We start from the raw sequence: 12893 nt of genomic DNA on the forward strand, positions 1-12893 counted from the left end.
TTGATATTTAAAATGCCATTTTTGCGTAGTAACCAATGCCCTAATAATTTATATAGCACATTCTTTGATTCATTTATTGGTGAATTCAAAAATGTGTTCACTCCAAAGACTTTTTTGGTCTCGGAGAAACCTACCTTTTGTGACTGGGCAACTCCGGAGCTACACAAAAAAAGGCTAAAATTGTATGAGTTGTATGATGAAAAACAGTATAATGACAGTGAAGAATTTAAAACTTATGTTAGGATATTCTCAAAAAGTTTTAGGCAAGAGTGTAGAATCGCTAAGGCGAAGCACTTAAGTCTTAGAATAAACAACAGCTCTGATAAGATAAAGGCTACTTGGAAAATTATAAACGAGGAGACTGGAAGAACCTCCAGAAAGGATACTGAATTTAAAGTGAACATAAACGGCAAAGTAATTAGTTCCGACCTCGAAGTAGCCTCTGCATTTGAAGAGTTTTTTACTAACATTCCTTTAAATACAACCAGCGTTTTAAATTCTTCACCATCAGCCGCCCTTTTATTATTGAAAAAGAATGTTCCTGTATGCAATCATAAGTTTGTATTTAGCCGCATTAGCTGCAATGACATTATAAAAACATTTAAACAGCTAAAAATAAAAAAAACTAAAGATCTTTGGGGTGTATCTGTTTTCATTTTACAATCAGTAATCAATACTATCAGTTCAGAGTTGGCTATAATATTTAATGAATGTATAGATTGTGGAGTCTTTCCAGACCAGATGAAGATAAGTAAAATCACACCGTTATTCAAAACGGGCAGCACTTCGGACCCCACAAATTTTAGACCCATATCAGTGCTGCCGGCTTTGAGTAAAATCTTTGAAAAAATCATTCTTGAACAATTATTGATACATTTTAATAATAATAAAATTATGCATAGACAGCAGTATGGTTTTACAAGAGGTCGCTCCACAGCAGATGCTGGCATTCAATTAGTTTCCGAGATTTTAAATGCTTGGGAAAATTCTCATGATGCCATTGGAGTTTTTTGCGACTTATCAAAGGCTTTTGACTGTGTCCATCACGAAATCCTAATCAAGAAACTTCAACACTATGGCATTGGCGAAAAAGCGCTAAATCTTGTGGAATCATACCTGAGCGATAGAATTCAAAAGGTAAATGTAAATGGAGCTATATCACAGGGATCCTCTGTTACTATGGGAGTACCGCAAGGCTCCATACTTGGTCCCTTCTTATTCCTCGTCTATATAAATGACCTGCCATTTCTTGTAAAGGAGCTTCACGAGATAGTACTGTTTGCTGATGACACTTCGCTTTTATTTAAAGTGAAACGACAAAATCCATCACTTGATAACGTAAACAGTGCCATCTCCAGTGTAGTTCACTGGTTTAATACAAATAATCTTAAGTTAAACGAAAAGAAGACAAAATGTGTTAAATTTGTAACTACAAATGTAAAAAGTAGTCATTCTCAAATAATAATTAAAGACGAGGAAATAGACTTTGTTGATAATGCGGTGTTCTTGGGAATTACTTTAGATAGTAAACTCCAGTGGGGCCGACACATAGAAGGTCTTTCGAATAGGCTAAGTTCCGCAGCGTTCGCAGTAAAAAAGATACGCGATCTTACGGATAAGAACACAGCAAAGCTTGTTTATTTCAGCTATTTTCATAGTATAATGTCATATGGTGTTATTTTGTGGGGTAATGCAGCTGACATTAAATCGATATTTGTAGTGCAAAAGCGGGCTATAAGAGCGATCTGTGGGTTGTCCCCACGGGAGTCGGTCCGAAGCAAATTTAAGGAATTACATATTTTGACTCTGGCAAGTCAATACATTTATGAGAATATTTTGTATGTGCGGAAAAATATAGATATCTTTAAAAAGAATAGTAGCTTCCATAATTATAGTACTCGTAATAAAGACAAAATTAGCGCACCAACCAGAAGGCTGCATAAAACGAGTAATTCTTTCCAAGGCAATTGTATACGTTTTTTCAACAAAATCCCTAGTGAGATACAAGCGTTGTCAATAAATAAATTTAAATCGTACATTAAAGTAAAACTGCTTGCTAAGGCTTATTATAATATAAATGAATATTTAAACGATCCTAGTGCTTGGATATGAGTTGCTCCAGTATATATTATAGGTAACACGACTGAATCTCTCGGCTGCATTTCCAGACTCTGGGGCGATCGTCAACATCCACGACTGTTTTAATGTAAAGTGGGAACAAACCGTGATCCATGTGGTATCCAATTATTTCAGTATTATTATTATTTTCTTATGTAGCCAAGTCCACATTTCAAGGATCGTCATGCTCGCTTAAATGTCATTGCTTGTGGCGGCGTCCATGCGTCGGGTTGTCTCTCTCCCTAAAATATGGCGAGGGGGCCGATGGCTGGCCATGCGTCATACTCGTGAACGGGTGCTACTTGTGGTGACTGGTCGTACTTGAATTCGTGTATGCGGTGATGTTAATTATTTCGACTATGTGTTTGCGTGTTGTTCTCACGAGAATGTAAGTGCGTGCTCCTATTTCACCATGCCTCCTGCTGATATCAAGTCTTTGTTTTTATTTATGTTATTATTATTAATTACTTAAAATGTCATGGTGGAACATGGTGTAATGGTTGCAGCTCCTTACAAACGTTGTGTAAAAAAAAAAAAAAAAAAAACATGGCGATTAAAAAGAGTGGCGGAGAGTTTATTGCCAGTTCTTCTCTTCCGTTCTACGCCCTTGATTTGAGAACTGGCAGTAAATGTAAAATTAGAAGCATTAATATTTATTTCTTTAATGACGAATCACAAGTGTACAATGTGTTACCTACGTGAATAAATGATTTTTGAATTTGAATTTGTCGGAAACGAGAATTTTATATTACAATTTATGAGTTTGGGAAAAACTAAAGGGCTCATTTTGGCTCCAAGTGTGCAATGATTGCTAACATTTGGTTTGCACTTCTAATTATCAACTAAAATATATCTATGTAACTTAACTAATGTTAGGTTACATAAATCTTACGCAAGTATATGTTAATTGAATAGAAAATCGATCCATTGGTGCACAACCGGTATTTAAAAATACTATTTATTTCAGTTTTTTTTAACTTTGATCATCAAAATTTTTTGACATTTGAAATCGAATTTAAAAATAAACTCTTGCCGTCAAATTCGAAAAAAGAAACTCAGTTTCATAGTATTAACACATAATATTAATATATTGTTAAGCATGTGTGCATCAGTTAGCAATGTTCATTTCAATTTTAGATGCAAAGCCAGACTAATCGGCCTTCATAAATAGAGGTCTAGTACGAAGCTCGTATGGTATTAATACTCGGTTGCATTGTTGCCTTGACCTACCCTTCACCGGAGGGACGCAGCGGCGTTAAAAAGTAACATTATATATGTATTTTACAATGGTCGAAGGTTGGGTTTATATACGAATAGAATATAATTAAAAAGGTTTCCAACGACACTCAAAGTGAATTCGCGTTGGGCTTTTGAAGTGATTGGTAAATATCTGTCTTTGGGATGGGGAAATATATGTATGTATCTGTTTGATAATTTTTATAGTTAGATCTCAAATTCCAAAGGTATGGTACAGCGAATTCATTAGGTTAACATTAAATAGCCAACTTTAAATAAAGTATTTATGACCAGTTTGACTTCATCAAATTTTGTTTTATAAAATATACGACTCATAATTAAAAAGCAGTGCTGGGCTTCCGTGCATTTGAATAATGATAAATGATTACAAATCATGTTTAAGTAAAGATAAAAAACAAATAATATATTTATTTTACAAAAAAAAATATACACAACGAATTACACATGACTGATCATTGTAAGTAGCGGTTGCAACCTTTATTTACTAGAATAGGACATACGCACAATGTAAATACTCGGAACGAACGCAGGCTGCAATTTCCCCATACTAGATTACTAAAGTTAGTCATTCTTTTTTGGGAAAAGGGATACTAATATTTCATTGTCTTCACATATAATTATTTAACAAATGTAATAAATATTGTAAACCTATTTTAAAAGAGTAAGTGTGGAGTTTCTTACCCATTCTTCTCCACACGAAACTACCTTTTGGAAGGGGCAACTAGAATCTTCTTTGTATTTTTTTTGACGTTCAAAAGTGCCATTTTAGGTGGGTAATGTATTAAAGAAAAGCTGTGTAAAAGGTATAAAGTTAACGATTATCTAGTTGATAGGGCCTGGGACTTGTGCTAGACAGGCTTCTTCTAATTAATTTGCGATATTTGTTTTAAAATAAGTGTTGTTTGATGATTTGCTATTTTAAAAGAGTACCGAGAGTTTTTACGCCGTGTTTTTCCCTCGGCCTACTCCCTCTGTCTTCTTTGCTGATGAGTAGGGATGCCTATAGATTCAAATTTAATGGCGTGGAATAAGTGATACATGTATCTTATGTTCTATAATAAACATTTCTTTTTCATTTTTTACCGAATGGGACAAAATCTTATTCGGAGTCTAGACCCATGTATTTACTTGTATTTATTTCATTTCATCTGACCAACCCATTGCCATGCATGCATTGAAGCACGCAAAACGTCAGGAGTTTTATAATCGTAAAAACATAAGTAATTGTACAATTTAGACGTTTGTAACCCAGTTAGTTATTTATTTCTTTAAAATGCCTTCAGATTGCTGAAAAGCACTCGTAACTTCGGGCTATTTAAATAATTTAAATATTTCGTGATTATATCCTAGTTTCCTTTATAGAAAACTTAATGTGAATGTGTTGAAAGTTTCTCAGTTGGTTTCGTTATCATATCAAGGAGGATTTTTTTGTGTGGTCTTGTTTAAAAAACCTATTCTTCGTAAATTTATTTAATTCAAATGTTTTAAGTAGTTTTTTTTATTGCAGGTAAATGCATAATACGTATATTACCAGTATAGCTGAAAAGCGATAATAATTCGAAAAGTTTTGAGAAGAATGTTTTTAATACAATTTGACTTTTATACTTTTACTGTAAATATTATAATTATTTATATTTGATTTTGAAATAATTATGAGTATTATTATCGTACAGGTTCTGGTTATCATAACTACACCAATTGTTACGGTGAATAGGTAAGCTTTTGTTTGATTGGATCTATTGTTACCTGTCACAATGAGGTAATGGCCGTAATAAATAGTTGATTAAAATCGAACATTTACAGCAGTATAGCCTAGTTAGCAACCTTCAATGTCGAGGTTTCGTGTTTGGATCCAGGCTACAACCAATACTTTTTTATTTTAACACTCGTTTTTACGGCGAAGAAAATCATTATTAGACAACCTGTATTTTATATCTAGTCTATAAAACAGTGAAGATATTGAAATCTGTGATCAAGACTTAGAAACGACTAAGCACATAAGGGTTACAAATCAAAATCAAGTTTATTGCCATTAATAACATATTTTACACGAGATATATAAAATCATAAAAAGTACAATATATTACGCCGCCGTCGTACGCTACTGCATTCAAGTCAAAAAAAAACTTCGCAGGCGTATTCGGTCTACTGCCATTTCCTGTATCTCAGGAGGCAAGCTGTTGTAAAGATTTGGTCTTAAATAACATATATTTGTGCGACCGCATTCTGTTCTGATTTTATGTAGATGTATGTGATTGATGTTCTGTCGGCAACGTGTGGGACTGAATTTAAATTTAATCCTTCTATGTGGTTATTTTTTTGAAACTAAGATGCATGTTGTGTATTTGTCCAACTGCTCAATGTTCATTAATTTATTGGTAGTAAGAGTAGGACAAGCAAAGACCATTTTAATTAATTTATTTTGTAGAACCTGAAGTTGTTTAAGTTTTGTAGTTTAAGTGCAACCCCAACCTTCTATGAAATATAATAAATGTGATTTTCGTTGGAAATTCTTTATTATCAATCAAATTCGAAATTTGTATCCAATTAATTAAAATCTATACTTGAACTTCTGAGACGTATACACCAATGGCGCTACAACCTTTCAGGGCTGGGCCTCAGGTTTTACTTTATCCTCACGATTACATTGAACCTATGACCCCAGGGATGAGAGTCGCACGTGGAAACCACTAGGCCAACACTACTAAAGAGTATGTATGCAGAAACACGCCATTTCAATACTCTTTTGAATAACTTTTCTTTTGTGTTGGATGGTTAATTCATATATAAAGGCATAAATGTATGTGCTAAATGAAAATAAACCTTAAATTTAAGATATAAAACGGAACATTCAGTGATTAATATGATACAGAACTGTTTGTATCACTAATACGATAAATAAGATTATTTCTACACATTTATAGATATTTTATAATTCAGCAATGGTCGCCAAATGAACACGTAAATGAGTTTGAAATATTAGGATAACGAATTTATATTTACGTAGGACGTGAGAATAATAAAGCTAAATAGGTGGAGGGAAATTCGCAACTCATTACGCAATTACCACTAACAAAACCCACTTGAATAATGCCGTAATGCTTTTATTTTGTGCTATAGTTGGAGATTCAAAGAAATTCATACTTTATTCTAATTAATTATGGCGCATGTTAAAGGTATTTTACGAATTATTTAATTAAATCAGGACTGTTGTATGACTACTTTTCCGTACTTTAAATTAGAAATTCGTATTAATTATAAACTACCGGAAAGACCTGCAGCTGAGTTTTCAGATGAACCTCCTGCCTAATGTTACATAATTATACATAATATTTTGGTAATGGTATAAAAATAATAACGATAGAAGTCTGCATTTGCCAAGAAACTCTTTGGAGCAATTCTAGCTACCTAAAGCGTTTGAATTTCAACCCCGATGTTGTGTCCTTGGGTGGGATGGATAAATCATTAAAGTGCGAATTTAACACTTATTCAAAGGAAGGCAAAAATCGTTGAAAAACAACGTTGACGTTAAGACATCAAACCGACTATTTATTTAAAAAAAAAATGTAATCTGAGGCTCATATAGGATTGTAGCGCCATTTTATTTGCAATGGAAGTGGTAAATAGAATCGATAATAGAAACAAAACAAAGCCATATATAAAGTAGAAATGACGAGAAATAGGCGAGGCTATTTTGAACAAAATCCTAGACAGGTGCTTCTACCTAAAAGATTACGAGATATACGATGTCGCAACGAAATTGATTTTCTATTAAGAATGAAGTTGTATGTGAGTAGAGGTCATATTGAATTGAAAAAACTGTTTATAATATATAAATTCAAAACAAATTAGACATTTAAATTAAATCAAGTGACTACAAAAATATCCATGTAGAATTATGTGTACAATTATGACGGACATAAACTAAGTAATATCTCACGTCGAATAACCATGGGTCTAATAAGCCACTTAATGTTAATATTAAAACAAGTAACCTTTAGATATACGTTTCTCATTTCCGTTTCCTCTAAAACATTTTCTGTCATTGCAGGTAGAGCGAGGTGCGCTGTGGAATATGGTATGTAATTTTCTTCACGTCTTGTACATTTATTACCAGTTCTCAAAACTTTATGTACTTTTCTATTTTTAGTACCAAACAGATATTGAAAAATTTTCAATGTATTTTCCTAATGATAGTTATAGTATTGTATATATGTGACGGAGTGAGATGGAGGAATGGATTAACGAGGAGTCACAGGAACAAGGAGCGAGGGCAGCACCTACATAATGATGCAGGAATTTTCTAACGACAGGAAGGCACAGACTGGGACCAATTGTTGACAAAGCAACAAACGACAACCTAAACAATGACTTAAAAGCCCGACCTCAATTTTAACAAAAACAGGACCTGCAGATAAATTATTGAAGATAATGCGTCAGAAATGCTGACTCGTTGATTACGTGTATTCGTTCCGCGGCCGAACTCGAATCGACTACAGAGGCAAACGGCAGTCGTAAGGACGAGTGTCAAGATTACATACTTCAATATTGATTGTCGTTTAATTTCAAAGGTTTCAAATTTAACAATAATGACTATAGAGTCATTATTATCGACCATTGAATGATCGTTAATTTATAGATCTAGCGACATTGACAAATCAATTAAACCACTTTGAAGTAATTTGACATTGATGTTATTAAAATATAATGACAATGGCAGCTGACACTAACGCTTTTGCTCCGACATTAATAATAATGAATATGAAAATACTATTGCAGTGTTAGCCTTGTGGCTTCAGCGGGCGACTCTCATCCCTGAGGTCGTAGCTTCGAGCCCCGCTTGTGTACCAATGGAATTTCTTTCTATGTGCGCATTTAACAGACCCAAAAAGTCGACGGCGTGTGTCACTGGAGGCTGATCACCTACTAGCCTATTAGATTGAAAAATGATCATGAAACCGATTCAGAAATCTGAGGCCCTGACCTAAAGAGGTTGTAGCGCCACTGGTTTATTTTATTGAAAATACTATTACTACAGACTATCAAATAGTCTTAATTTTTTTTATAATACAGGGGGCAAATGGGCAGGAGGCTCACCTGATGTTAAGTGATACCGCCGCCCATGGACACTCTCAATGCCAGAGGGCTCGCGAGTGCGTTGCCGGCCTTTCAGGAATCGGTACGCTCTTTTCTTGAAGGACCCTAAGTCGAATTGGTTCGGAAATACCTCAATGGGCAGCTGGTTCCACAATCTTAATTTGTAGATCTAGCAATATTGGTAAATCGAATAAATCTAAGTAGTTACGGTTATAAATTAAGATTTTCACGTTGTTAATTTATGAGCTCAGTGACATATAATAACAATGGCAGCTGACACCAGCGCTATCTATGGCTCCGACATATACCTATTTATTTATAAGCCAGCTCACAGGTATTTCTTATTAAAATTACGAAACTATTATACTAACATTAAAACTAAAAGCACGCTTGACTTACAATTAATTTTATTTTAATTACATAATTAAGTATAATTACAAAAATTCACTTCAAAGTTTTCATAATAATTGTTTAAGAAGCATGTAGCTTTATGTACCTATCACACCCCATCGATTTTTCGGTCCTAACCGTGGCGGTATCTTCACAATACTTTCCTCATTCCTGTACTATATGAGCGAGTATTATGCGAATAATGCATATTCAATATTTCATTAACAAATCGATAGCAAACGTAATAATACTCGTACTCACCCATACTAGGTATTCACCCTTAATTAAAGTACATTCAAATATGAATTTAAATTGCTTAGAGTGTTTGAACATATTTTCAAAGCAATTTGTTTCAAAGGCTCAATTTATTAGTAAAGAATTGCCGGAACCGAATGAGCATAATTGGACGCGAGCCAGTCCTTGTTATATTATTCATAATAAACCAGGCGTTCGCACATTAATATATTATTCTGTTTCATAAACAACACAGGAAAGAGATTAAATGCGTTTTGTTAGGATGCGACTTATTTATATTAAGTTTTCGTGCATTTTGTGGTGTATCAATTTGGCAAATTTCGCCAAAAAACCTGAGGCTCTAAGGTAAACGCTGTCATGTCTGTTTTACTGTTTATATGTCTTAAATATAATTATAATACTACAGCAGTATTCTCGTAGTTTATGACCAATGTGTCGAAAGTTAGTTAGTATTCTTAATTACGAAATTTAGGACATAATATGTAATTTAGTAAATTTTCTCCTTTTTATTCAGGCAGTGTTTATTAATATAGAATGTGAACCTTGACGTTTCACATCAAGACAAAAAACATTTACTTTAGTTAAAACAAATTATGTAAAACAAAAATTAAAACTCAAACAATAAACTTAATAGTGATAAAATAAATATTAATATTTGCGTAATAAAAACATTCATAAATATATCACATATTAAACATACATAAAAAATTAAAATTGAAGGAACATATAGACCGCTACAAAACATATACATCAATTAAAGGGACAAAAAAGCATCAGCATTTGTTATACGGTAAAAAAACGAAGACAAATCAATAAGATCATCACAACATTCCAGAATATCAAGGTTAGATTTCCAAGTTCACAATTGTTGACATTCATTAGTGACAGCAAAACGTTGACAGCGAATTAAGTAACCGGAAATGACAAATCGGGGCTGCCACGTCTAAAACATGGTTGCTAAATACAAATCGGGGTTACCACCTACAAGGCAGCTACCAACTGTAAAACAGGGTAAGAACAGGAGAAAAACTAAAAGAGCAAAGAAAGAGTGAAAGTCGAAATTGAACTAGAATTTGTCGGCCAAACCTATACAGTTACTCCTTAAGCAACTTCATTGGGAAAGCTTTGGCCTAGAGAGAGATAGAAAGAAACAGATAAAAATTATCAAATCTAAGGCTCGCTAACGACACCATCTTATTATTTTCGGAGGAGCCCAACCAGGACTGCAGAAATTGTTGCGGGGCTAGATATAACCAGAGAAATTACAAATTGTGAACAACTCCTAATTTTACTAAACGGCAGATTGATTGAGTGTGCACAGAAGTGCTAGTACTACGGTCATCTACTATCTTCCACCTAAAATGACATGAAAATGACCTAAAAATGGGCAGGAAATAGATAGAGAGTGTAATTAGAAGGAAATTTCCCGAAAATAACTTCCCGAATAAACGGGACACTCACCAAGGTTTTGTTAAAAGACTAGAAATCTGCTGAAGGGGCTATGGACTACATCGAGAACAAAACCGTACGAAGACTAATATCAAGGAAAAAAGGGCTACAGTACAAAAGGTGGGAAGACGTGGTGAAGGAAGTTGCCGGAAGTGGGTGGAGCGGAAAGCGACATGGAGGAAGGAGGGGGAGACCTTTGCCAAAAAGGGGAAACGTTGCGATGCGATCTCGAGTTTAATTACTGTAACCAATATTTTATAAATTTATTTATTTATGCTTTTATAGCGTGAGCGAGTATTTAGACCATAAGTTTAACAATTATAAATGACTTAACTTCTTATTATGACATTATGTTAATGTTATTATTATATGACATTTGCATGCCTATTTATATATGGCTGATTGTGCGGATTTTTCTTGTTGTTCGATCTAATTGTACCACTATCTTGACAAATAAACGATTTATTATTATTATTATAATTTACCCGGTGTCATACATCACTGTAAGCTTATCTTAGAATAGTTCTCTTTCAGATACAATGAAGATAACGTAGGTATAAGGGAGGAGAATGTAGACACGTAAGGAGTATGATAAATGGAGGTTCCATGGAGTCGCGTGGGCACGTAAGCCAGGCCCTGCCTACCAAATACCGCGCTGACTATAAAAGCTGCTCGCAGTCACTCCCGCTTGATATTCTGTGAGTATATGTATTTATTTATATAAATAACCATGATGATAAATTATTAAAATTGTTGACTATTTTTTTCATGCACTAGAATATATTATATTTCCATATGATATTATTTTATATATTCTCATTCTAATTTTTATACATTTATTATAATAGTATGTTCAGAAATAATAGTTTAAGAAGTTTTTTTATCTTCATCCAATAGGCACTGTACTTACATTATGAAAATCGTCTAGTTAATATCCATTTTCAATAAAATTATCATATATTATATGAAAATTATTATAACATGGTAATCTTATACTCGTGATAATTATTGACTGTGGCTTGAATTTTCAACAATATACGTATCATTAACTCTTGTTAATTACAAGCTTTATTTAATTATATATAATCTATAAGTTTAAAAAATGTAGAGCAATGGTCATGATACAAAATCATAGCTACGATCTACGACGTAGCAGATTCGTAGCAAATTAATAAAATATGTGAGAATCTTGCATCGTTAAATAATTATTGACAATTCACTCTACCTTTTTGTTAATGCATTCGGAATAACATTTAGCAGGAAGAAATATTAATTATTTTGCATATCATTGTTCCAATATTCGTAGCGCTAATGACGCATAATTAAAATAAAAAATCAGTGGCGCTAGAACATATTTAGGTCTGGGCCTTAGATTTCTGTATCTGTTGAATGATCATTTGTCAATCTATTAGGCAAGTAGGTCATCAGCCTCCTGTGCCTGACACATGCCGTCGACTTTTTGGGTCTAACACAAGCCGGTTTCCTCTCGATTTTTTCCTTCGCCGATCGAGCGAATGTTAAGAACATGGAAAGAAAGTCCATTTTTGCACATCCGGGAATCGAACCAACGACCTGAGAGTCGCACGCTGAAGCCACTAGGCCAACACTGCTCTTGCATACTTAAGATACAGTTGTATAAACTTTAATATTGTAGTCAGGATTGCTATGGAGAGTTACAGTTTGCAAGTAATAAGTAATGCTGGTAGCTCGTAGCAACAGACTAATCAGAGTCAATTTCAGATGGTTACCTCGTTCGGCGTTTCGACCAGCAGACGGCGAGCTGGCGGACTGTGTTCTTGTGGTGGGAGTGTCGCGGCCGAAGTTAGCCGCGGCCCTCCTATCCGTCACTCTGCTTTCTCTCTTTCTCACATTCCACGTATTATATGACAGTGCACTGTATAGTATTCAGGTAAGTTAATTTCTGTAATTAAGTATCGCTTATCCAGTTTGTATACATATGCTACAGCCCTTCGAAAGTCTTGCCGTCAGATTTCTGCATCTATTTCTATTCATACGCAAGGCCTGCGTTGACTGTTAACTGGTCTTTTTGATGATAGTGGAAGACATCCAACATAATAGTTATTTTAGACATTGATCCATATTTCCTTACATGGCTTAGTATAAATTCAGTCTCAGATGCTATATTAGTATTGCTTAACAAAGTGCATGTATTTCTAAATTTTACATACACTAATAATACCACCATTATATTAGAGTCATTGAACTCTCACTTGCAAGAATCAAAACTTAAAATGATAAGTCTATAAAGTAAACGATAAATAATTTTATGGGTAGTAAAATTTTAAACCATCAGCTTTAATGAAGGT

The 12893-nt window shown here is 34.0% G+C and overlaps 1 protein-coding gene across 2 annotated transcripts in view; it reads left to right on the plus strand.

The window, feature by feature from the left end:
* Positions 1 to 12893, plus strand: part of LOC125054400 (heparan sulfate glucosamine 3-O-sulfotransferase 5) — a 36360-nt gene that overhangs the window by 11995 nt on the left and 11472 nt on the right. Inside the window, exons 2-4 of one of the 2 annotated variants that reach the window (XM_047656270.1) lie at positions 7427 to 7453; positions 11090 to 11264; positions 12307 to 12475. In XM_047656270.1, coding sequence (XP_047512226.1) covers positions 11155 to 11264; positions 12307 to 12475 — 279 coding nt within the window. In that variant the 5' untranslated portion in view covers positions 7427 to 7453; positions 11090 to 11154. The remainder of the gene's footprint in view (positions 1 to 7426; positions 7454 to 11089; positions 11265 to 12306; positions 12476 to 12893) is intronic. The other variant, XM_047656269.1, reaches the window with a different exon arrangement.

Source organism: Pieris napi, chromosome 12, assembly GCF_905475465.1.
Source record: "Pieris napi chromosome 12, ilPieNapi1.2, whole genome shotgun sequence".
In the NCBI taxonomy this organism is placed as follows: Eukaryota; Metazoa; Arthropoda; class Insecta; order Lepidoptera; family Pieridae; genus Pieris; species Pieris napi.